Source organism: Dermochelys coriacea, chromosome 20 (assembly GCF_009764565.3).
Source record: "Dermochelys coriacea isolate rDerCor1 chromosome 20, rDerCor1.pri.v4, whole genome shotgun sequence".
In the NCBI taxonomy this organism is placed as follows: Eukaryota; Metazoa; Chordata; order Testudines; family Dermochelyidae; genus Dermochelys; species Dermochelys coriacea.
Genome location: NC_050087.2, coordinates 10,514,446 through 10,537,709, shown reverse-complemented (window position 1 = coordinate 10,537,709; position 23,264 = coordinate 10,514,446). Strand labels below are relative to the sequence as shown.

At 49.2% G+C, this 23,264-nt stretch overlaps 1 protein-coding gene across 3 annotated transcripts in view; it reads right to left on the bottom strand.

Moving 5' to 3' along the window:
* Positions 1 to 23,264, bottom strand: part of PPP1R1A (protein phosphatase 1 regulatory inhibitor subunit 1A) — a 72,754-nt gene that overhangs the window by 19,354 nt on the left and 30,136 nt on the right. For all 3 annotated transcript variants that reach the window (XM_038379445.2, XM_038379446.2, XM_038379443.2), the window contains exon 2: positions 9,424 to 9,484. In XM_038379445.2, the coding sequence (XP_038235373.1) occupies positions 9,424 to 9,484 (61 nt within the window). The remainder of the gene's footprint in view (positions 1 to 9,423; positions 9,485 to 23,264) is intronic.

Genomic DNA, 23,264 nt, shown 5'->3' with positions numbered 1-23,264 from the left:
CATCATCCAGGTATTTGCAAATTGAATGTTTTATACATAGGGCCCTACCAAATTCACAGTCCATTTTAGTCAATTTCACAGTCATAGGATTTGAAAAATCATAAATGTCATGATTTCAACTATTTAAACCTGAAATTTCACAGTGTTGTAATTACAGAAGTCCTGACCCAAGAAGGAGTTGTGGGGTGGTCACAAGGTTATTATAAGGGGGTCGCAGTACTGCTACTCTTACTTCTGTACTGCTGCTGGTGGTGGCACTGCCTTCAGAACTGGGCAGCTGGAAAGCGATGACTGCTGGTCGGGAGCCCAGCTCTGAAGGCAGAGCAGGCTTCAGAAGCAGTGCAGAAGGATGGCATGGTATGGTATTGCCACTCTTCCTTCTGCACTGCTGCCTGCAGAGCTGGGCTCTCAGTCAGCAGTCACCACTCTCCAGCTGCCCAGCTCTGAAGGCAGCAGTGCAGAAGTAAAGGTGGCATGGTACAGTATTGCCACCCTTACTTCTGCACTGCTGGCACTGGAGCACTCCCTTCAGAGCTGGGCACCCGGCCAATAGCCGGCTCTCTCCAGCCAACCAGCTCTGAAGGCAGCGCATAAATAAGGGTGGCAATACCACAATCCCCCTAAAATAACCTTGCAACCCCACTTCAATTCCCTTTTGAGTCAGGCCCCCCAATTTGAGAAATGCTGGTCTCCCCCATGAAATCTGTATAGTATAGGATAAAAGCACACAAAAGACCAGATTTCACCAGGGGAGACCAGATTTCACGGTCTGTGATGCATTTTTCATGGCTGTAAATTGGTAGGACCTTATTTATACATTGCTGTAGTAGCTTCCCAGGTAACATTATAGACTGACTGGTCTATAGTTCCCCGGTTCCTCCTTTCCCCCCTTTTAAAGATAGGCACTAGGTTAGCCCTTCTCCAGTCATCTGGGACCTCTCCTGTCATCCATGAGTTTGTAAATATTATTGCCAGTGGCTTCAGCTAATTCCTTCAGTACCCTGGGCTGAACAGCATCTGGCCCAGCTGATTTGAATTGATTCAAACTGGTCAGAAGATCTCGGATTTGTTCTTTCCTTATCCTGATCTGCACCCCTTCCCTTTTATTGTCCATGGTAACTTTGTTAGTTGTCTGGTCGCCTGTTACTTGGGCACCTGCCCGGAAGGCCAGGTGAATTAACCCACAATGAATTGCTGTTTGGAGCAGTGCTGGGGATTCTGGGATTAACATGACTGAGTGCAGCCTGGGATGTAATAGCAAGTCCATTACTGTAACGGAATCCTAAACTGTATTATACTGTTCAGCCACTAGGTGGTACTGTGTATAACCTAACTTATTTAACCTAACCTCAGCCATACAACCAGGAGCCTTGAATAGACTAATAGTGCACACATCTGGTTGTGTATCTTGCTCAGAAGGAAACTCTGTGACCAGACCGTGTCTGGTACAGGAGCATGACATGGCATCAGAAATAAACTAAGAACAGAAACAGAGGGGAAACAGCAACAAAAGTTGGAAACAGAAGGAACAAAGCAACAAAGGTTGCAGGATCTCATCAAAGTGTCACTCTTCAGTGCCCCAGAGAACTTCAGCTTTGACAAACCTTCAGAATGGACAGACTGAACACAATATTTTGCAAGTTTTTGCATTGCTACCAAGTTCCACAGTGAGCCTGATGATATTCAGGTATTTTCTTTGTTTATGCTATTGGGCAGCTGGCAAATCCTTTGACTTTACTGAAGACAGTCACAAAGTGCTCTAATAAATTTGTTAGTCTCTAAGGTGCCACAAGTACTGCTTTTCTTTATACCTTAGTTAAGTTAACCTCTGTCATACCTGGCAAAGTATTAAAGGATCTTACAGTGCTCCCATCTAGTGTGTATCTTGCTCAGAAGGAAGCTCTGTGACCAACCCGTGTCTCTCCAGGAGCACGCCAATTGCCACACGTGTGCCTGCTGAGTGTGAAGGCACTGGCTTGTGCTAATAACTGTCAAGATAACAACAGTGAGATAAAGTACAATGGATGTAACTCTCTCGTAAAGACAGGGCTTAGCCAGCCACTAGAGAGAACACAATTCCCTCAGCAGCAGCTAACCCGAATAAAACGGATGAGCCTACTCTCCATCAAAATGAGCCTCCATGATCCCATCATGCAGCACAGGTGAAATGGAAAAATAATTTCTTATTAATGTTTTATTATTATTTGTTATTTAAATGTGGTCATGCCTAGAGGCCCCAGTCTTGAATGCTATATGCAGGTCACTGTCTAAGTATAGGATGAGACACAACCAACAGACAAGGGTTCTTGAGTGATCACTGTAATAAGAAGCTGTCACCTAAGATGGTCCCAGGCTCCCCCATTGACTCCCCCAGGCTGCCCCATTGACACACCAAAAGAAGACCCAGCGCACACAGCCTCATAATAAGATAGTCCTGCTCCTTTTAAATGTCATTAATAGGCTTCAGAGTCAACACCCATTGAGATGAATGGGGGCAGTTCACTCCTCTTACAGCCACTGCTCCAGTCTGTGCACACTCAAGTGAATATCACTGCATTTGTTACACTCTCTGATAACTGACTGCACTGGTGCTGTGCTCAGGTTGCATCAGCTGAGGATCTGGCCCTTAGTATATTTTTAATGAAAACTGAGATTCTGGAGAACAAGGAGGCAATCATCACAGAAAGAGACTGGCACAATGGTGGCTCACGCAGCCCAATGCAAGAGTCCTGTGGATGCCACTCCCTCTCTCTACAGTTGTGTGGCAGGCTGCAAGGATGCCTGAGCCCTGCACAACCCGTGCATTGGATCACGGAGGGCAGCCAGGGCCTGGTGTGGCTCTGGCTATGCTAAATCTCCCATCATTAACATTTCGTTCCTGCTGTCACTTTCCATCTCTCCGAGAGGGAGAGTTCACTCTGGCTGATGGAGCATGTCTGCCAGCTCCTTTCATGGTAAGAGACAGAGCGTGGAACCTTCTCCCTGCAATCTCGCTGCAAGGAGAATACCTGCATTGTGTGCATCAGAGGGTATCAGGGCTGCAAAGGGGTTAGCAGGAAAGACAGACCAATTACAGCACAAATGAGCTTGATCCACCTCCCAGCTCCTCTCAGCTCCATGCATTCAATTCATTTTTGTTTGCAGAGACTTAATTTTTGCAGCTCTAGGAACCTCGCTGGCTCTGGCATTTTTTATTGGGCCGAACCAAACCCCCAGATCCAAATGCCACGGGCTTTTGGGATGTTTGAAACCTGGATCCAAATCAATGGCTCCAGCCGGAGTGACGGACTTGGCATTTGAAAATCTGCCTGCCACTGGTCCCTAGCTGCTTTCCCTCCATCTGCAGGAGGCTCTGCTCAGCCCCTCGGAGAGTGAGGAAGTGAGTGGCTGTGGCATTGCGAGCTCATTCATATTTGATCGCCCAGGAGTGTTTTTAAAAGACTGCAACCCTCTGTGGGTCTCAGCAGCGTGTCACAGCTCATTTGTCTGTGGAGTGGAGGGAGCTGGGGCCTTAGTTGGAACAGCAGCTAAATCCTGCCAGCAGTGCTGCTCCCAGAAAGAGGCGAGGCCTTTCCTGGCCCCTAGAGGTGTAGAACAGAGCAGAGCATTGCACTGGGAGGGATTGCAACCCAAATCCAAGCAACAGCTGCCATTTTAATGGAATACATGAGTGTGAGAGTGACCCTGGCTGTTCTGCCATAGGAATTAGCAAGCAGTGACTCCTTCCCTAGAGCTGGGCACAAAAAGCAAGCCAAAAGGAGTTGTACTATCTTGGCCTACAACAGAAAACACTCTCACCTGAACCAACTAACATGAAGGGAGACCAGCTAATGGTTTGCACGTATCAGAAGGGAGGAAGCTATCCAGCAGGGACAGGCCCAGGGATGTGAGGAGGGGTGAGCGCTAGGAACGGTGGCACCAAGTTCTGAAAAGAAAAATCTAGGAGACATAATTGGAAAATGGGCTTTTTGGGGGGCAGAAAATTTCAACTTTTTGGTGGGAAACAAAGTATTTCAATTTGGAAATGTCTCATGAGATCTGTAGTCTGAGTGCTCCAAACTCCCATTCCCCTCTATAGGCCAAGCTCTGGTCTGACAGCATCTCCCAGCTGGTGAGGGGAGGCAGTTGCATCATGAAGTCCTTGTGTATCTTGGCAGACATAGTCCAGCCCAGCTCATAGAGGAGATTGGGGAGAGGAGGAAACAAACCACAACTCCCATGAGGCACTGCAGCAGGCTCTCTGAATTGAAATATTTCTGTTTTCAGGCGTTTGTTTTTTTGACAAAAAATGTGTTTTTTCTCTGAAAGCAGACTCTTTGGTCTGCTATTATTTAGTCAAAAATCCAATTTTCCATCAAAAATAATTTGATGGAATTGACCAGCCTGAAAATTTATGGCAGGCATCCAGGAGACACTGTAACAATGCAATCTCTATAGAGCTGGATGAATAACTGATTTTTTCAGTCACTGGTTGAACCAAAAAATCAGAATTTCTGTTTGGTTTGTGCTGATCCGAAACAGAAAATGTTCAGTTTTTTTGTTTTTGGGTGATTTTTCCTCTTTTGTTTTGCTTTTTAAATTACTCTAGCTACATTATGAAACAGAACATCGTTTTAAAAGTAAAAGTCAAAATGTTTCATTTTGAAAGTGTCAAAAGCTTCAATTAAACATTTTTTTTTTAACGGCAGAAATTATTTGCTGAATTCAGCCTGAATTCATGAATAGCTTCAGTCAACCTAAAACTGAATATTTTGTTGAATAAACTATTGCGGGGTGGCCAAACTGTGGCTCGCAGAGTCCTCCCATTCTCCACCTACTAGACTGGGAGAGGGGGGAGTTTGGGACCTCTGCCTTGCAGTGGGGTCGGGTGGTACGGGTGTCTGCCCAGCAGGGACTGGGGTCTCGGGGCTTCTGTGCAGAAGGGAGTGGAGTCTTGGGGCATCAGTTCTGCAGGATGCATCTACCAGGGCTAGGGGCTTCAGCAGGAGCAGGGCTGAAGCCCCAACCCATGGCTTCCAGAGGGTGTGCCCCAGCTCTTGAACTTCTGAAGATTGTAGTATGTGCCTCGGCGGGCCAGTAAGTTTGGCCACCCCTGAATTATTGTCTGAAAAAGTTCACCCAGCTCTAGTTCTGTGTTGTTAGTGGGAGTCACCAGGTAGTGCTATTACATACAGTCTTACAAGTTCTTTTCCCTGTGAGTGAGCAGCATCCAGCCTTCGAAGAAATGCTCTATTGTTGTTAGCTTTGCAATATAGTTTCTTTGGGGGAGCTGTTGCTAACCGCTGAGAGTTTGCTCCTTGTCCAACTCTCTCTAGCTAGAACCAATTCAGGGGCAGGGTTACTCCATGGGCACCAGGAATTTAATAAATGTATCTTTTCAGAAAGCAGCTTGGAGTGTCACTAATGAGCCTTTTGCCTGTTGGTCACTGCTTTGAATCCCAGTGTAGCTGGGCTTAGAACTAGCAATTCAATCATGCCAAAAGGCTCCAGAACAGCATTTCTGACCAGCTCCCTGCTCCAGAACAGTACTGGTCATTCCTCCTCCAGAGTAGGGAGCTGAGACTAGGGGCTCTGGCACTCCTTTTTTAGGACTCAAGCACTGTCTGAAATTTGTTCCCCTCAAATTAGGTGGCCCTGACATGCAGTACTGGATTTACCATGGTACCAGTGGCGCCATGGTGCCAGGCCCACAGTCCAAAGGGGCTCTGGCCTGGCCTGCTCTTCTCTGTCCCCTGCTCTCTCCTGTGGGGGCAGAAGCTTGATGCTGCTGGCTCCTGTTGCAGCAGGGCAGGCTCTGCCAGCAGCCAAGCTCCTCCCCCGCTTCTCCTAGCATGCTGCATTCCCTCTCCTCCCCGTCTCCCTGCCACCAATCAGCTGTTTGCCTGCAGGAGGGAGGGGGAAGAGCGGAGCCTCAGCATGCTGGCTGCTCCGGGGGCAGGGGGACCTTGGGGAAGGGGCTGGAATCAGGGCTACCCCCTCCAGCCCCTGCCGTGAGCAGCCCCATGACCCCAGCCCACATCCCCAGCCCCAACTCCTGCACCCCCTCACACCTCCCCAACCCCCTGCCCAACTTCTGCACCCCACATACACACACCCAGCCCCCTGCCCTGACTCCTGCACCCTCCTCACACCTCCCCAGCCCCTGTCCTGACTCCTGCACCCCCCACACATACCCACCCCCACCTTGAGCACCAAACGGGAGCTCCTGCACCCCTCTCCCATTCCCACTTGCACCCCTCGCACCAAACAGGAGCTTCCCCAGGTAAGCACTCCACACCCCAACCTCCTGCACCAACCCTGGGCCCTCTCCTTCACCCTAGCTCCTGGCCAGACCCTGCACCCCAACGTTGTTTTACATTTTTTTGTATAAAGCACTCTTATCCAAAGCTCTTTAGAATAGCTAGCTAACGACACAAACAATATTTGTAAAGATCATTAAGTGTCCGTCGAGACCCTCTGCAATTTTTAAGTGATCTGTGGAAAAATAAGTTAGACTACAAAAACAATCAAGATACCTCACTTTATTTTCATTTACTTACTATTACTTATAGGAGGAGGATGAAGAAAAAAAGAATGAAAAACGGGGGTGAGGAGAGAGAAGAGAGAATGTTCTATTTCTTGGTGGGTTCCCAAGGACGTGCCCCAAAAATGAAGCTGAGCACAGGGCTGGGGGGGGGGAGCACTAACTCTAAATCCACCAAAAAGAAAAGGAGGACTTGTGGCACCTTAGAGACTAACAAATTTATTTGAGCATAAGCTTTCGATGAAGTGAGCTGTAACTCATGAAAGCTTATGCTTAGATAAATTTGTTAGTCTCTAAGGTGCCACAAGTCCTCCTTTTCTTTTTGCGAATACAGACTACTGTACTGTTACTCTGAAACCTGTCTAAATCCACCACTGGCTGTCACGTCACCTGGGCTGGGGATACGGTGTCGACTGATCCCCCCAGTCTCCAACCGACCTGGGAAGCAGTACAGCAGACATGGCCCTGCCCACTAGCTCCTCTCCACTCCCTAGCCCACCCACCACTTGCTTCCCCCCCACTGCTTAAAAATGATTGTTTGCTCCCCCCTCACCCCTCAGGCTTTTCTGGCAGCCCTATTGCCAGATATCCAGTTTCAGACTGAAAACTCCAGTAGAAAATGGGACCTGAGTGTCCGGTTAGCAGTGCTGAGTGGAAACTAAAAATCCGGTTATCGGAGGAACCACATTAGCCTCCATTCCTCCCACTCCCAACACCCACCCCAGAGAGCTGGAAGAGAATCTGTCCTGCTGCTGCAGGAGGGGGGCAGCTCAGTGCAGAGAGAGACGAAGAGACTGGGCTAGAACCAGGTAGGTACCCTCTCTATGTGGGTAGGGGCGGGAGCGGGATCCTGTTTACCCCCTCCCCAGCCCTGCTGCGCTTGCAGTTTACCCATGGCCCCTCCCTTGCTCCAGGAACCAACCCTAGCTCCCACCCCACTGTGCTTTTGCCCCTGGCCCCTTTTACAATCATTCCCTACAGATATGTTTGGCACTGGGCCCACAAAAAGTTAATCCGGCCCTGCTGACATGAAATGAGTTTGGCGAATCTCCATTCCAACTTCTACACTACACATGCCACTGTGCTGCATGTGAGACAGTGAACTGCTGGGGGCAGGGATTGTCTCACACCTGTCTGTACAGTGCCCTGTGTGACCGGGCTCTGTACTCAGCTGGGACCTCTACCGAGAGCTCCAGCAGCAGGGGCCAAACCTGCCTTACTTGTGATGACTGTGGTAGAGTTGACAGCACCGTAACCATGGGGGGAGGTGTGTGTGTGTGTGGGGGGAAGTCCCTGGATCAAAACAAAACAAAGTAAAATACATGATTTTTCAGACAGGCTCATGAGCTGTAAACTTAGAATATCAGGGTTGGAAGGTATCTCAGGAGATCACTTAGTCCAACCCTCTGCTCAAGGACCAATTCCCCAATTTTTTCCCCAGATCCCTAAATGGCCCCCTCAAGGATTGAGCTCACAACCCTGGGTTTAGCAAGCCAAGGCTCAAACCACTGAACTATCCTTCCCTCCTTTTAGAGTTGCCGATACAGCCACCACAAACATCTGAACACATGCAGGTCACAAAATGCCTTAACACAAGCCCCTTCAAAATCAGTGGCCTGATATCAAAGATGCTGATCACCCTCCTCCCCCTCGAGTCAACAAGAACTGGGAAGTTGGAAGTAAGAACAATCAGGCCATGTATTTCAGAGCCTCAATACGGGATTCAGGACCAGACTGTGGGGTCGACATTGGAAATCGCTGTCATTGGTCTCTGCAGTGCAGTCTGAGTCCTGCTGCTTTTTACCCACTCGCATGGCTCATGCCAACCTCTCTGCTAACTCGCTCCCCATGTCTGGTGCACACAATCACCCCATGCCCAGAGGAAACACCCCCCCTACCCCCCGCCTGACAGGCCCTGGGCACGGCCTGCATGGGCCGGGCGTGCGGCTGGGAGGGAGGCACAGCGAAAACCAGAAGAGAAGAGCGAGGGAGAGAGCTGGAGAGAGAAGGAGGGAGAGGGAGACGAGGGAAGCTGAAGAGATTCAAGGAGGGGGAGGGTAGCACAGTAGCCAGCCACATCCCTGCCCCCCAACCCAGAGGCTGGGAGCCCCATGGCTGCTGTCAGAGTCTACACATCACGTTGCAGGTCAGATGCAGCCCTTGCAAGCAGAGGGAAGGCGGCCGCCTTGACATCTCCCTAGACAGACAGAGAGACAGACAAACAGATCCCAGGGACACGTAGTTCAGCCAGGCAGCTGCTGCCTGGGGCGGGAAGAAGCTGCCAAAGGACTCCTGGGATGGGACAGTGCAGGCCAGGCCTCGCTGATGCCAGAGGCAGCTGTTTCCAAGGGAGACGGAAGATTGACAGGATGAGGCAGGGGCTGAGCGCCCTGGGACTCTCTGACTGCTCCAGCCCTGGGAGCAGAACAGGAAGCGCAGCCTGGACTGGAGCAAGGTGGCGCTGGTGGGGGTGGGGAAACAGCCAGGAGGGAAAGTGAGGGGGAGATCCCCCTCTGATGAGGGAGCAAGTCTCCCCTCCCTCTGAGTCTGGGGGCATGCGCGGAGGGGCAGTACTCGAGCAGTGGTGCCTACAAATTCACCACTGGCGCATGGCCAGAACCCAGGACTGCTGTTCCGGACGTGAGGACCTTACAACCACGTTCCCTTGCCCAGGCCCACTGGCTGTCCAGGGGCTGGGCCCCTCATTAATGGGGAGCAGGTTTTGGAGCGGTAGGGGAGGGAGTGGGGTTGGTGTGCCTGGAGAGGTCCCTGGCATAAGGGCCTGGACTCTGCAAGTTCCACCCAGACCCAGGGCCAGGCCTGAGAAAGGAAACTGTTTTCCCAGGGTCTCTGGAAGAGAGACTGATTCCTGCAAATCATCTGCTGGCTACAGATCTCACCTGGGGATGACTGGTCACTGCTCAGAACCAGGGTGGCAGGAGTTGGCCGGCGCCTCCGGATCTAGACAGAGAGAGGGGACAAAAATAATCTCTACACATCAGCCATGCAACAGGAGACAAAGCAATATAATACGGCAGCACCCCAGAGACTGAGCCAACACGCAGTGTTAGCCTGCCACTGCCCGGGTGCAGCAAGTCGTTTGCAACTGGCCGCTGCATTATTTCATCCATCAGAGGCAATGCTGTGCACAGCAGGCCTGATCCCGCCCTCCCTCTATATCCAAGGCGACGGCAGGGTGAGCAGCACATTGCTGAGAGCAGAGTTTGGCCTGGTGCTGCCTGTCTGTAGGTATTTATTGCACCCTGGCCATGTGTCTCTTGTACAGCAGCTGCAGGTGGGCTGATATTTAGCACAGCATTAATTAGAGATGGCTCAAGCCCCAAAATCTGCATCTGGAGGAGGATTTCATACACCCATAAAGTTGCAAGGAGGTGGGAGTTCACTCTGGGATTCTGATTCTGTATCACCTCCCAGCTGAGGATCCCAAAGCACCGTACAAATATAAATGACTCCTCCCCTGGGCAGGTAGAGAAAGAATGTTGTCACCACTTTATAGATGGGAAAATTGAGGCATGAGAGAGGCCCACGGTCACACATAAAATTGATGGCAAACATGAGTATAGAATCCAGGTCTCCTGTCTTGAACCACAAGCCCAGTCTTGCTCCTCCGTTAGTGTATCTAACATGGCAACATGCAGCAATATTGACTAGAGTTGTCCAAAAATTTCCATTAATATTTTTGGATGGAAAATGGCTTTTGGACCAAATGGAAATTTTCAAAAAATAATTTCCATTTCCATTGAAAATTGGGTTTTTCTCAAAAATACAAAACCCCAAAAGCTGAGATATTTTGGTTTAAATCCATTTTTTCCAGTTTTTCACCAGAAACAAAACTGTTTTTCAAAGGAAAATTGCAGCAGAATGGCTAAACTTTTCACGGGGGGAAATGATTGCCCAACGAGCTCTGCTATTCCCATATGTAACACGGGATTTGTCTGTGCTTACAGAGCTGCAGGACTTACTGAAGGAACTACCTACACCCACGGGAGAGCTTCTCCCATCAGTGTAGGTACTCCACCTCCATGAGAGGTGGTTGCTATGTGTACAGGAGAAGTCCTCCTGTTGACTGCACTGTCTGCACCAGGAGCTAGGACAGTGTAACTGTGTCACTCAAGGGTCCTGACTGACATACCAACATATGTTTGTAGTGTAGACAGGACACAGACAATGAAAGATGAAAAAGCTGCAAAAAGTGACGAGGGAGCCATACATTGTTTATAACTGATACAATCATAGCATCAGCCCAGGGCAGGGAACTTGCAGATCCATTGGCTTACTGAAATAATGAGGTAGTGGCACCCAGTGGATAGTGCTGCACCTGGCCTGTTCGGTGACCTGGGGAAAGTCAACTTCCTTGCTCTGTGCCTCAGTGTCCCCATCTGTAAAACAGGGATAATGATCCTGACCTCCCTATAAAGCGCTTTGCGATCTACTGATGAAAAGCGCTAGACATGAGCTAGGGATTTCTACTTTCTAGAGTTTAGGATCTATGTGTTACTCTTTTGAACATCTGGCCCACTTCTCTTGGCATCTAAATGGGAGCTGAGGTCTTTCAAAAATCTGGCTCAGGAGGCAACACTGGATAGGAGGAAGACTGGACTTGTAGGCAGGTTGTTGGGACTGTGGTAATGAGGGCTCAATTCCCAGCTTTGCCACAGCCTTCTGGTGTGACCTTGAGTTAATCACATAATCCCTCCCTTCTCCCCTCCTCTGGCATGCCTGCTAGGTTGTGAGCTCTTGGGGCAGGTGATGTGTTTGGACAGTACCCAGCACTTGGGTGCGATGGGAGTGCAAACAGGAATGAGTCTTGAGAGGATGTAGCTGGAGGCAAGGGTGTAAATCAGCACAGCTCCAGCAAAGGAGCTGCTCCCTGACGCCTCTCTGTTGTGCCATAAGTTTCTCCATGGCTGGGTGGATTGGAGCTTAGGCAGCTTCCAGCATGCTCAGCAGGATGCAGATGTCCTTTAAAATCAATGCCTTAAACAGTTCCTGACAAACATCGAAAATACTGACTATAATAAGGTGCGTGGGCTAATTATACCCAGTGCTGATAAACACTTGGCAATGGCTGGACTGTTTTGTGGTCCTGTTTAGCTCCACTCTTCCTCCTCCAACGAGGCTGTCTCTTATTAATAGTGCTCTTCATCGCCAAAGCACTTCAACAAGGGTAATTAATTAATCATTTAATCTGAGCGCTTGCTGTGTTCAAAGCACGGTACAGCCATTAACCACCAGGGCACATTTAACAAAGTGATCACACCAAAGCTGTGTGCTGCCCGTTGCTCAGTACAGAGAGTGGAGCCCACCTGCACTGTTCAATCATTTACATTTGTTTAGTTTGGCTGACAGGTGGCTGGATGGAGATGAATCAAGAGTGAAGCCTGACTAGCCACGGGGCGGGGTCCCATGACAGCTGGGGGAGGCAGCTGACCAGGATAGAATTATAGCCTTGTACTTAAGGTGTTGTACTGAGACTCAGAAATTCTGGGTGCAATTCCTGGCTCTGCCACAGGTGCTTTGTGTGACCCTGGGGAAATCCCTTAGCCTTGGTCTACATTACGAGTTTAGGTCAAATTTAGCAGCATTAGATCGATTTAACCCTGCACCTGTCCACATGACGAAGCCATTTTTGTTGACTTAAAGGGCTCTTAAAATCGATATTTGTACTCCTCCCCGATGAGGGGATTAGCGCTGAAATCGACATCGCCGGGTCGAATTTGGGGTAGTGTGGATGCAATTCAACAGCATTGGCCTCTGGGAGCTATCCCAGAGTGCTCCATTGTGACCACTCTAGACAGCATTTTCAACTCAGATGCACTAGCCAGGTACACAGGAAAAACACCAGGAACTTTTGATTTTCATTTCCTGTTTGGCTAGCATGGTGAGGTCATCAGCACAGATGACCACGCAGTCCCAGAATCGCAAAAGAGCTCCAGCATGGACCGAACGGGAGGTACGGGATCTGATCGCTGTATGGGGAGCTGAATCCATGCTGGCAGAACTCAGTTCCAAAAGACGAAATGCCAAAATATTTGAAAAAATCTCCAAGGGCATGAAGTACAGAGGCTATAACAAGGAACCGCAGCAGTGCCACATGAAAATTAAGGAGCTCAAGCAAGGCTACCAAAACACCAAAGAGGAAAACAGCCGCTCCGGGTCAGACCCCCAGACATGCAGCTTCTGTGAGGAGCTGCATGCCATTCTAGGTGGTGCCCCTACCACTACCCCACCCCTGTACGTCGACTCCTGCAAAGGGGTAGTCTCACGCAACAGGGATGAGGATTTTGGGGATGAGGAAGATGATGATGAGGAGGATGAAACCGTTCTCCCCGACAGCCAGGAACTGTTTATCACCCTGGAGCCAATACCCTCCCAAGGCGGGCTCTCGGACCTTGAAGGTGGAGAAGGCGCCTCTGGTGAGTGTACCTTTGTAAATACAACACATGGTTTAAAAGCAAGCGTGTTTAATGATTAATTTGCCCTGAAGACTTGAGATACATTCATGGCCAGTACAGCTACTGGAAAAGTCTGTTAACATGTCTGGGGATGGAGCGGAAATCCTCCAGGGACATCTCAATGAAGCTCTCCTGGAGGTACTCCCAAAGCCTTTGCAAAAGGTTTATGGGGAGGGCAGCCTTATTCCATCCTCCATGGTAGGACACTTTACCACGCCAGGCAAGTAGCACATAGTCTGGAATCATTGCAGAACAAAGCATGGCAGCGTATGATCCCAGTGCTTGCTGGCATTCAAGCAACATCCGTTCTTTATCTCTCTGTGTTATCCTCAGGAGAGTGATATCATTCATGGTCACCTGGTTGAAAAACTCTCCTTACAGTGTGTATGATAAAACCCATTGTTTCATGTTCTCGGTGTGTGTATATAAATCTCCTCACTGTATTTTCCACCGAAAGCATCCGATGAAGTGAGCTGTAACTCACAAAAGCTTATGCTCAAATAAATTTGTTAGTCTCTAAGGTGCCACAAGTACTCCTTTTCTTTTTTGCGAATACAGACTAACACGGCTGCTACTCTGAAACCTGTTATTATGCAAGGCACTGAATTTAGCCGTATGGAGTGGAAATCTATCAACTTCATGAAAAAACTCGTACAGATACAGACAGACATCATCTTCCTCTCCAAATGCAAACAGATGGACATCATACCAAAAGGACTGAAGGTAAACAATCCATTACAATCTACATACCACACAGACTATGCTGACAGCTTGTGCCACACACTCTCAAAGAAACTGCAGAACCACCTGATCAACATCCTCTACAGCAAACAGGGAAAGATTAAGGATGAGCTCTCAAAACTGGATACTCTCATAAAGAACCAACCTTCCACACAAACTTCCTCGTGGCTGGACTTTACAAAAACTAGACAAGCCATATACAACACACACTTTGCTTCTCTACAAAAGAAAAAGGACACTAAACTCTCAAAACTACTACATGCCACAAAGGGCCACAACAGTGGTTCCCTTAACCCACCCAGCAATATTGTTAATCTGTCCAACTATACTCTTAGCCCAGAAGAAGAATCTGTCCTATCTCGGGGCCTCTCCTTTTGCTCCTCCACCCCCATGAACATGATACAGTTCTGTGGTGACCTAGAATCCTATTTTTGACGTCTCCAACTCAAGAAATATTTCCAACACACCTCTAACCAATGTATTAACCCACAGGGACCTTCCTACCAACACTACAAAAAGAAGGATTCTAGGTGGACTCCTCCTGAAGGTCGAAATAACAGACTGGACTTCTACATAGAGTGCTTCCACCGACGTGCACAGGCTGAAATTGTGGAAAAGCAGCATCACTTGCCCCATAACCTCAGCCGTGGAGAACACAATGCCATCCACAGCCTCAGAAACAACTCTGACATCATAATCAAAAAGGCTGACAAAGGAGGTGCTGTCGTCATCATGAATAGATCGGAATATGAACAAGAGGCTACTAGGCAGCTCCCCAACAGCACTTTCTACAAGCCATTACCCTCTGATCCCACTGAGGGTTACCAAAAGAAACTACATCATTTGCTCAAGAAACTCCCTGAAAAAGCACAAGAACAAATCCGCACAGACACACCCCTGGAACCCTGACCTGGGGTATTCTATGTGCTACCCAAGATCCACAAACCTGGAAATACTGGATGCCCCATCATCTCAGGCATTGGCACCCTGACAGCAGGATTGTCTGGCCATGTAGACTCCCTCCTCAGGCCCTACGCTACCAGCACTCCCAGCTATCTGTGAGACACCACTGACTTCCTGAGGAAACTACAATCCATCAGTGATCTTCCTAAAAACACCATCCTAGCCACTATGGATGTAGAAGCCTCTACACCAACATTCCACACAAAGATGGACTACAAGCCGTCAGGAACAGTATCCCCAATAATGTCACAGCTAACCTGGTGGTTGAACTTTGTGACTTTGTCCTCACCCATAACTATTTCACATTTGGGGACAATGTATACCTTCAAATCAGCGGCACTGCGATGGGTACCTGCATGGCCCCACAGTATGCCAACATTTTTATGACTGACTTAGAACAACGCTTCCTCAGCTCTCGTCCCCTAATGCCCCTACTCTACTTGCGCTACTTTGATGACATCTTCATCATCTGAACCCATGAAAAAGAAGCCCTTGAGGAATTCCACCAGGATTTCAACAATTTCCATCCCACCATCAACCTCAGCCTGGACCAGTCCACACAAGAAAGCCACTTCCTGGACACTACGGTGCTAATAAGCGATGTTCACATAAACACCACCCTATATCGGAAACCTACTGACCGCTATTCCTACCTACATGCCTCTAGCTTTCATCCAGATCACACCACACGATCCATTGTCTACAGCCAAGCTCTACGATATAACCGCATTTGCTCCAACCCCTCAGACAGAGACAAACACCTACAAGATCTCTATGAAGCGTTTTTACAAGTACAATACCCACCTGCTGAAGCGAAGAAACAGATTGACAGAGCCAGAAGAGTACCCAGAAGTCACCTACTACAGGACAGGCCCAACAAAGAAAATATCAGAATGCCACTAACCATCACCTTCAGCCCCCAACTAAAACCTCTCCAACGCATCATCAAGGATCTACAACCTATCCTGAAGGACGACCCATCACTCTCACAGATCTTGGGAGACAGGCCAGTCCTTGCTTACAGACAGCCCCCCCAACCTGAAGCAAATACTCACCAGCAACCACACACCACACAACAGAACCACTAACCCAGGAACCTATCCTTGCAACAAAGCCCGTTGCCAACTCTGTCCACATATCTATTCAGGGGACACCATCATGGGGCCTAATCATATCAGCCACACTATCAGAGGCTTGTTCACCTGCACATCTACCAATGTGATATATACCATCATGTACCAGCAATGCCCCTCTGCCATGTACATTGGTCAAACTGGATAGTCTCTACGTAAAAGAATAAATGGACACAAATCAGACGTCAAGAATTATAACATTCAAAAACCCGTCAGAGAACACTTCAATCTCTCCGGTCACACGATGACAGACCTGAGAGTGGCTATCCTTCAACAAAAAAACTTCAAAAACAGACTCCAATGAGAGACTGCTGAATTGGAATTAATTTGCAAACTGGATACAATTAACTTAGGCCTGAATAGAGACTGGGAGTGGATGAGTCATTACATAAAGTAAAACTATTTCCCCATGTTATTTCTCCCCGCACCCCACCCCCAGCCCCCACTGTTCCTCAGACGTTCTTGTTAACTGCTGGAAATGGCGCACCTTGATTATCACCACAAAAGGTTTTCCTCCTTCCCCCCCCTCCTTCCTGCTGGTAATAGCTCATCTTAAGTGATCACTCTTCTTACAGTGTGTATGATAAAACCCATTGTTTCATGTTCTCTGTGTGTGTATATAAATCTCCCCACTGTATTTCCCACTGAATGCATCTGATGAAGTGAGCTGTTGCTCACGAAAGCTTATGCTCAAATAAATTTGTCAGTCTCTAAGGTGCCACAAGTACTCCTTTTCTTTTTTGCGAATACAGACTAACACGGCTGCTACTCTGGAAACTGGTTGAAATAGGGTGCTTTTCTTAAGGGGACATTCAGAGGTGGCCGTTCCTGCTGAGCTGTTTGCCTGTGGCTGAAAAGAAATCATCCCCGCTGTTAGCCACGCGGTGTGGGGAGGGGTGAAGCGATCATCCCACAGAATTGGGTCGGGGGTGGGGGGAACCTTATACCAAAAGCACATGTGCTATGTAATGTTAACAGCTTGGTTCACCATGAAAGAGTCTACCCATTGTTCTCTAAAATGTGTCTTTTAAAATACTACTCTCCCTTTTTTTCCTCCTGCAGCAGCAAATGTTTCAACGCTCCCCCTAACATCTCCGTCCCAGAGGCTAGCGCGGATAAGAAGGTGAAAAAAACGCATTCGCGATGAAATGTTCTCTGAGCTCATGCAGTCTTCCCGCACTGAAAGAGCTCAGCAGAATGTGTGGAGGTAAGCAATGTCAGAGTTCAGGAAAGCACAAAATGAACACGAGGAGAGGAGGGATGAGCGAGAGGAGAGGTGGCGTTAGCGTGATGAGAGGAGACAGGACGCAATGCTGAGGCTACTGGAGGATCAAACAGATATGCTTCAGCGTATGGTTGAGCTGCAGGAAAGGAAGCAGGAGCACAGACTGCCACTGCAGCCCTATGTAACCAACCACCCTCTTCCCCAAGTTCCATAGCCTCCTCACCCAGATGCCCAAGAATGCAGGGGGTGGAGGGGCCCTCCGGGCACCCAGCCACTCCACCCCAGAGGACTGCTCAAGCAACAGAAGGCTGACATTCAATAAGTTTTGAAGTGCAGTGTGGCCTTGTCCTTCCCTCCTCCCCTCCTCCACCACCCCACCCGGTGCTTCCCTCCTCCCCCACCCCTCACAGGCTACCTTGGCAGTTATCCCTCTATTTGTGTGATGAATTAATAAAGAATGCATGAATTTGAAACAACGATGATTTTATTGCGTCTGCAAGTGGTGATCGAAGGGAGGAGGGCGGTTGGCTTACAGGGAAGTAGAGTGAACCAAGGAGCGGGGGTTTTCATCAAGGAGAAACAAACAGAACTGACACACCGTAGTCTGGCCAGTCATGAAATTGGTTTTCAAAGCTTCTCTGATGCTCAGCGCGCCCTGCTGTGCTCTTCTAACCGCCCTGGTGTCTGGCTGCACGTAATCAGCGGCCAGGCGATTTGCCTCAACCTCCCACCCCGCCATAAACGTCTCCCTCTTACTCTCACAGATATTGTGGAGCACACAGCAATTAGTAATAACGATGGGAATATTGGTTTTGCTGAGGTCCAACCAAGCCAGTAAACTGGGCCAGCGCGCTTTTAAACAGCCAAATGCACATTCTACCACCATTCTGCACTTGCTCAGCCTATACTTGAACAGCTCCTGATTACTGTCCAGGGTGCCTGTGTATGGCTTCATGAGCCATGACATTAAGGGGTAGGCTGGGTCCCCAAGGATAACTATAGGCATTTCAACATCCCCAAAGGTTATTTTCTGGTCTGGAAAGTAAGTCCCTTCCTGCAGCTGTTCAAACAGACCAGAGTTCCTGAAAATGCGAGCATCATGTACTTTTCCCAGCCATCCCACGTTGATGTTGGTGAAACGTCCCTTGTGATTCACAAGTGCTAGCAGTACCATTGAAAAGTACCCCTTTTGGTTTATGTACTGGATGCCAAGGTGGTCCGGTCCCAAGATAGAGATATGGATTCCATCAATCACCCCACCACAGTTAGGGAATCCCATTGCAGCAAAGCCATCCACTATGACCTGCACATTTCCCAGAGTCACTACCCTTGATAGCAGCAGCTCAGTGATTGCGTTGACTACTTGGATCACAGCAGCCCCCACAGTAGATCTGCCCGCTCCAAATTGATTCCCGACTGATCGGTAGCTGTCTGGCATTGCAAGTTCCACAGGGCTATCACCACTCGTTTGTGAGGGCTGTTCTCATCTTGGTATTCTTGTGCTTAAGGGCAGGGGAAAGCAAATCACAAAGTTCCATGAAAGTGCCCTTACGAGTGCAAAAGTTTCACAGCCACTGGAAATCATCCCAGACCTGCAACACTATGCGGTCCCACCAGTCTGTGCTTGTTTCCCAGGCCCAGAATCGGCGTTTCATGGCATGAGCCTGCCCCATTGCCACCAGGATGGCCAAATTGCCCATACTTAGAGAGAAGTCTGTGTCCATGTCCTTATCACTCTCCTTACCGTGCTCCTGTCGCCTCCTCGCCTGCTTTTGCAGATTCTGGTTCTGAACATACTGCAGGATAATGTGTGAGGTGTTTACAATGCTCATAACTGCCACGGTGATCTGAGCAGGCTCCATGCTTGCCGTCGTATGGCGTCTGCAGGAGAGTAGGAGTGCAGAGTTGAGTGGAAGCGGTGGTATTTATAGAGAACGACGAGAGGACCTGCGAGGTGGATTCATGAAAGCAGGAGAGCAGAGTTGCAGCAGAAGCGGTGGTTTGATGATGATGGTTAGCAGTCCTACTGCACCATCTGCTGAAAGCAGTATGGTGTCCGCAAGGAAAAAAGGCGCAAAACGATTGTCTGCCGTTGCTTTCACGGAGGGAGGGGCGACTGACAACATGTACCCAAAACCACCCGCGACAATGTTTTTGCCCCATCAGGCACTGGAATCTCAACCCAGTATTTCAATGGGTGGCAGAGACTGCGGGAACTGTGGGATAGCTACCCATAGTGCAACGCTCCGAAAGTCAACGCTAGCCACAGCACTGTGGACGCACTCCGCCGACTTAATGCGCTTAGTGGGGACACTGTATAAAATTGCTTCCTAAAAATTGACTTCTATACATTCAACCTAATTTCATAGTGTAAAGTATTCAGTTTCCTAACTTCCCCTGATTTCGGGCTTCTTTCAATGGAACTTAGGAGCCTAAATACCTTTGTGGCCTTAGTGTCTCTGGGCCTCAGCTCCTCATGTGTACCATGGGGCAATTATATAACGTTAGTCTGTCTTGCCTAGTTAAGAGTGTGAGCTCCCTGGGGCAGGAAGTACCCATCCAGCCGTAGTGATATGGAGCCCTGACCTCAGCTGTGTGTCTTTGCTTTCCATCTGGCCGGGTTCACCCCCTGCAGACAACCTTGTAAAGGAGCCTTGGTTCGCATGGACATTGTGGGAATGGCTGTTCTTGGTGCTGCTGCCCAGGGGGACAGTGTATTTCACCCACCAATACCAAGCATATGCTCTTTGCCCCAAAGATGCAGCTTGTGCCCTGTTTAAAAAGTTTTGGTCAACCAATCAGGGTGCATACTCAGCACCGTGGGGCTTTGGTGGCCAGTCACAGCCAGGATGAGCTGAGCTTGTGCTGCCCATGGAGAGGGGACCTTTCTCTCTCCTCTTTTGTGGCCTGCAGCTCTGTGACAGCCCCTGTTATAACATGGGCAGCTCTGTGGAAGCCCAGGCCGAGTTACCTGCGGGCAGCAGCACCCCCCAGAATTGCCATAGCAGTGTCCCCTACATCCCTGGTCCCCTCTCACAACTGACCTACTTCCTCTGGCCCCAGCCTGCTCCAGCACCCCCCCACGGTGTGGCCTGTGATTGTCAATTCAGTCCCTGCGCCAGGGCCACTCTCCCACAGCTGCATACAGGGCCTTTCCCCTCCTGGAAGCAGTAAAGAGACATGGTGGGATGCAGAATCTCGCCCCCAGTCAATGGAGGCCCAGCAAGTCACACCCCAGGCCAGGCGTCATAGAATAATAGACAATTAGGGTTGGAAGAGACCTCAGGAGGTATCTAGTCCAACCACCTGCTCAAAGCAGGACCAACCCCAACTAAATCATCCCAGCCAGGGCTTTGTCAAGCCAGGCCTTAAAAACCTCTAAAGATGGAGATTCCACCACCTCCCTAGGGAACCATTCCAGTGCTTCACCACCCTCCTAGTGAAAGAGTGTTTCTTAATATCCAACCTAGACCTCCCCCACTGCAACTTGAGACTATTGCTTCTTGTTCTGTCATCTGCCACCACTGAGAACAGCCGAGCTCCATCCTCTTTGGAACCCCCCTTCAGGTAGTTGAAGGCTGCTATCAAATCCCTGCCCCCACTTCTCTTCTGCAGACTAAATAACCCCAGTTCCCTCAGTCTCTCCTCGTAAGTCATGTGCCCCAGCCCCAGGATCATTTTTGTTGCCCTGTGCTGGACTCTTTCCAATTTGTCCACATATTTCTGTAGTGGGGGAACCAAAACTGGACACAATACTCCAGATGTGACCTCACCATTGCCGAATAGAGGGGAATAATTACTTCTCTTGATCTGCTGGCAGTGCTCCTATTAATGCAGCCCAATATGCTGTTAACCTTCTTGTCAACAAGGGCACACTGCTGACTCATATTCAGCTTCTCGTCCACTGTAATCCCCAGGTCCTTTTCTGCAGAACTGCCCCTTAGCCAGTCAGTCCCCACCTTTAGCACTGCATGGGATTCTTCTGTCCTAAGTGCAGGACTCTGCACTTGTCCTTGTTTAACCTCATCAGATTTCTTTTGGCCCAATCCTCCAATTTGTCTAGGTCTCTCTGGACCCTATCCCTACCCTTGAACTTATCTACCTCTCTCCCCAGCTTAGTGTCATCCGCAAACTTGCTGAGGGTGCAAACCATTCCATCATTCAAATCATTAATGAAGATGTTGAACAAAACTGGTCCCAGAACAGCCCCCTGGGGCACTCTACGTGATACTGGCTGCCAACTAGACATCAAGCTATTGATCACCATCCATTGAGCCTGACAATCTAGCCAGCTTTCTATCCACTGTGACGGGGCAAGGCCAGATGGCTATGGAAGAGTAGTGGGAGATAGAAATATTAGATCCAGGCTAAACAAATCCCTGGTACCAGGATAAGTGAAATGGCAGCTGCTCCAGGTCAATTAAGACACCTGGGGCCTATTAAGAACTTTCCAGAAGGTAGGGAGAAGGCTAGGTTGATTGGGACACCTGAAGCCAATCAGGGACTGACTGAAACTAGTTAAAAGCCTCCCAGTTAGTCAGGTGGGGGTGCATGTCAGGAGCTGTGGGAGGAAGTTGCGTGGTTGGAGAGGCTGAGTAGTACACACCATATCAGGCACAAGGAAGGAGGCCCTGAGGTAAGGGTGAAGTGGAGCTTGAGGAAGTGAGGTGGCCCCTGCTGTGGGAGAAGTAGCCCAGGGAATTGTACATGTCGTCATGTTTCTAAAAGGTCAGCTATCATAGCTGATACTATTAGGATCCCTGGGCTGGAGCCCAGAGTAGAGGATGAGCCCGGGCTCCCCCCCTACCGTTGCCCCCTGATTAATCACTGAGACTGGGAGACAACAGAGACCGTGCAAAGAAGGATAACTTCTCCTCATCTCCCTTGCTGGCTTATGATGAAAATGCATCAGTAGACTGTGACCCTTGTCTCTAGAGAAAGAAGGATTACATGGAGGGTCACAGTGAGCCTCTGAGGCTAGCGAAATCTGCCAGAAAACACGGGACCCACTGAGGCAAGGTCAGAGCTTTGTCACACCACGTTATAGTCCATTCATCCAATCCATACTTTTTTAACTTGCTGGCAAGAATACTGTGAGAGACCGTGTCAAAAGCTTTGTTAAAATCAAGATATATCACGGCTACTGCTTTCCCATATCCACAGAGCCAGTTATCTCCTAGAAGGCGATCAGGTTGGTCAGGCATGACTTGCCCTTGGTGAATCCATGTTGACAGTTCCTGATCACCTTCCTCTTATCCAAGTGCTTCAAAATGGACTCCTGGGCTCTGTTCCCTCTTGTGCTGTCTGGATCTGCATAAGTCAGTTCCCCTGCTTTGTCTCTCAGTTTACCTTTCTGAAAAACAGGGGTGACTTGTCAGATTTAAAGCCAGAAAGGATTCTCAGATCATCTAGTCTGACCTCCTGTGTCACATAGGCCATTCAGTGTCCCCCAGTTACCCCTGTACTGAGCCCAGTAACTTGTGTTTATCTGAAGCCCCTTCCAGAACGGCCTCTGGACTGGATCTGAAGACAGCAAGAGGTGGCGACTCCAGCCCTTCCTTTGGCAAGTTGTTCCAATAGTTACTCTCCCTCCCAGTTACAAATCTGCGCCTTCTCTGCAATTTGAATTTGTCTGGCTTTTGGATAGTTCTTAGCCCGTTTGTAAAACTCTTTGAGACCCATGGGCACTGAGAGCTGTCAGCAGCCTCAGGCGGGAGGATGTCTGCACACAGCCTGTGTGGATACTGATCCACTGTGCGTTAGGGAGCTCACTTTATGGAGGAAGAGTCAGGCAATAACTAAACCTCCAGCCAGGGCTGCTCTGAGCAGGCTGGATTTGAACCAGTTACTGAGCAGAGGTTGCACCCAAATAGCGCTCCCCTGAGCCTCCAGCTGGGCTGGACTATGTTGCAGAGAGCAGCCCAGACTGCTCCTGCTTTCACAGACTACTACCACTTTGCTGCCTGCCTCCCATCAATACCAGGAGGAGCCATGGTATCGATCAGTGCTGTGGGGAACGTAGAGCTGGGCCCTTCTGCAATGCAGCTCCCAAAGCACCATCAGTGTGTTATTTATACAATACACACAGGCACCCCCTCCATCTCCCAGATGCCTTTAGCTGCTCTGGGCCCTGAGGGTTTTGGGATCCCCGGCAGATTTTCTACCATCCCTGTTTGGTTCTCACTTGCAAAGATGCCAGGCAG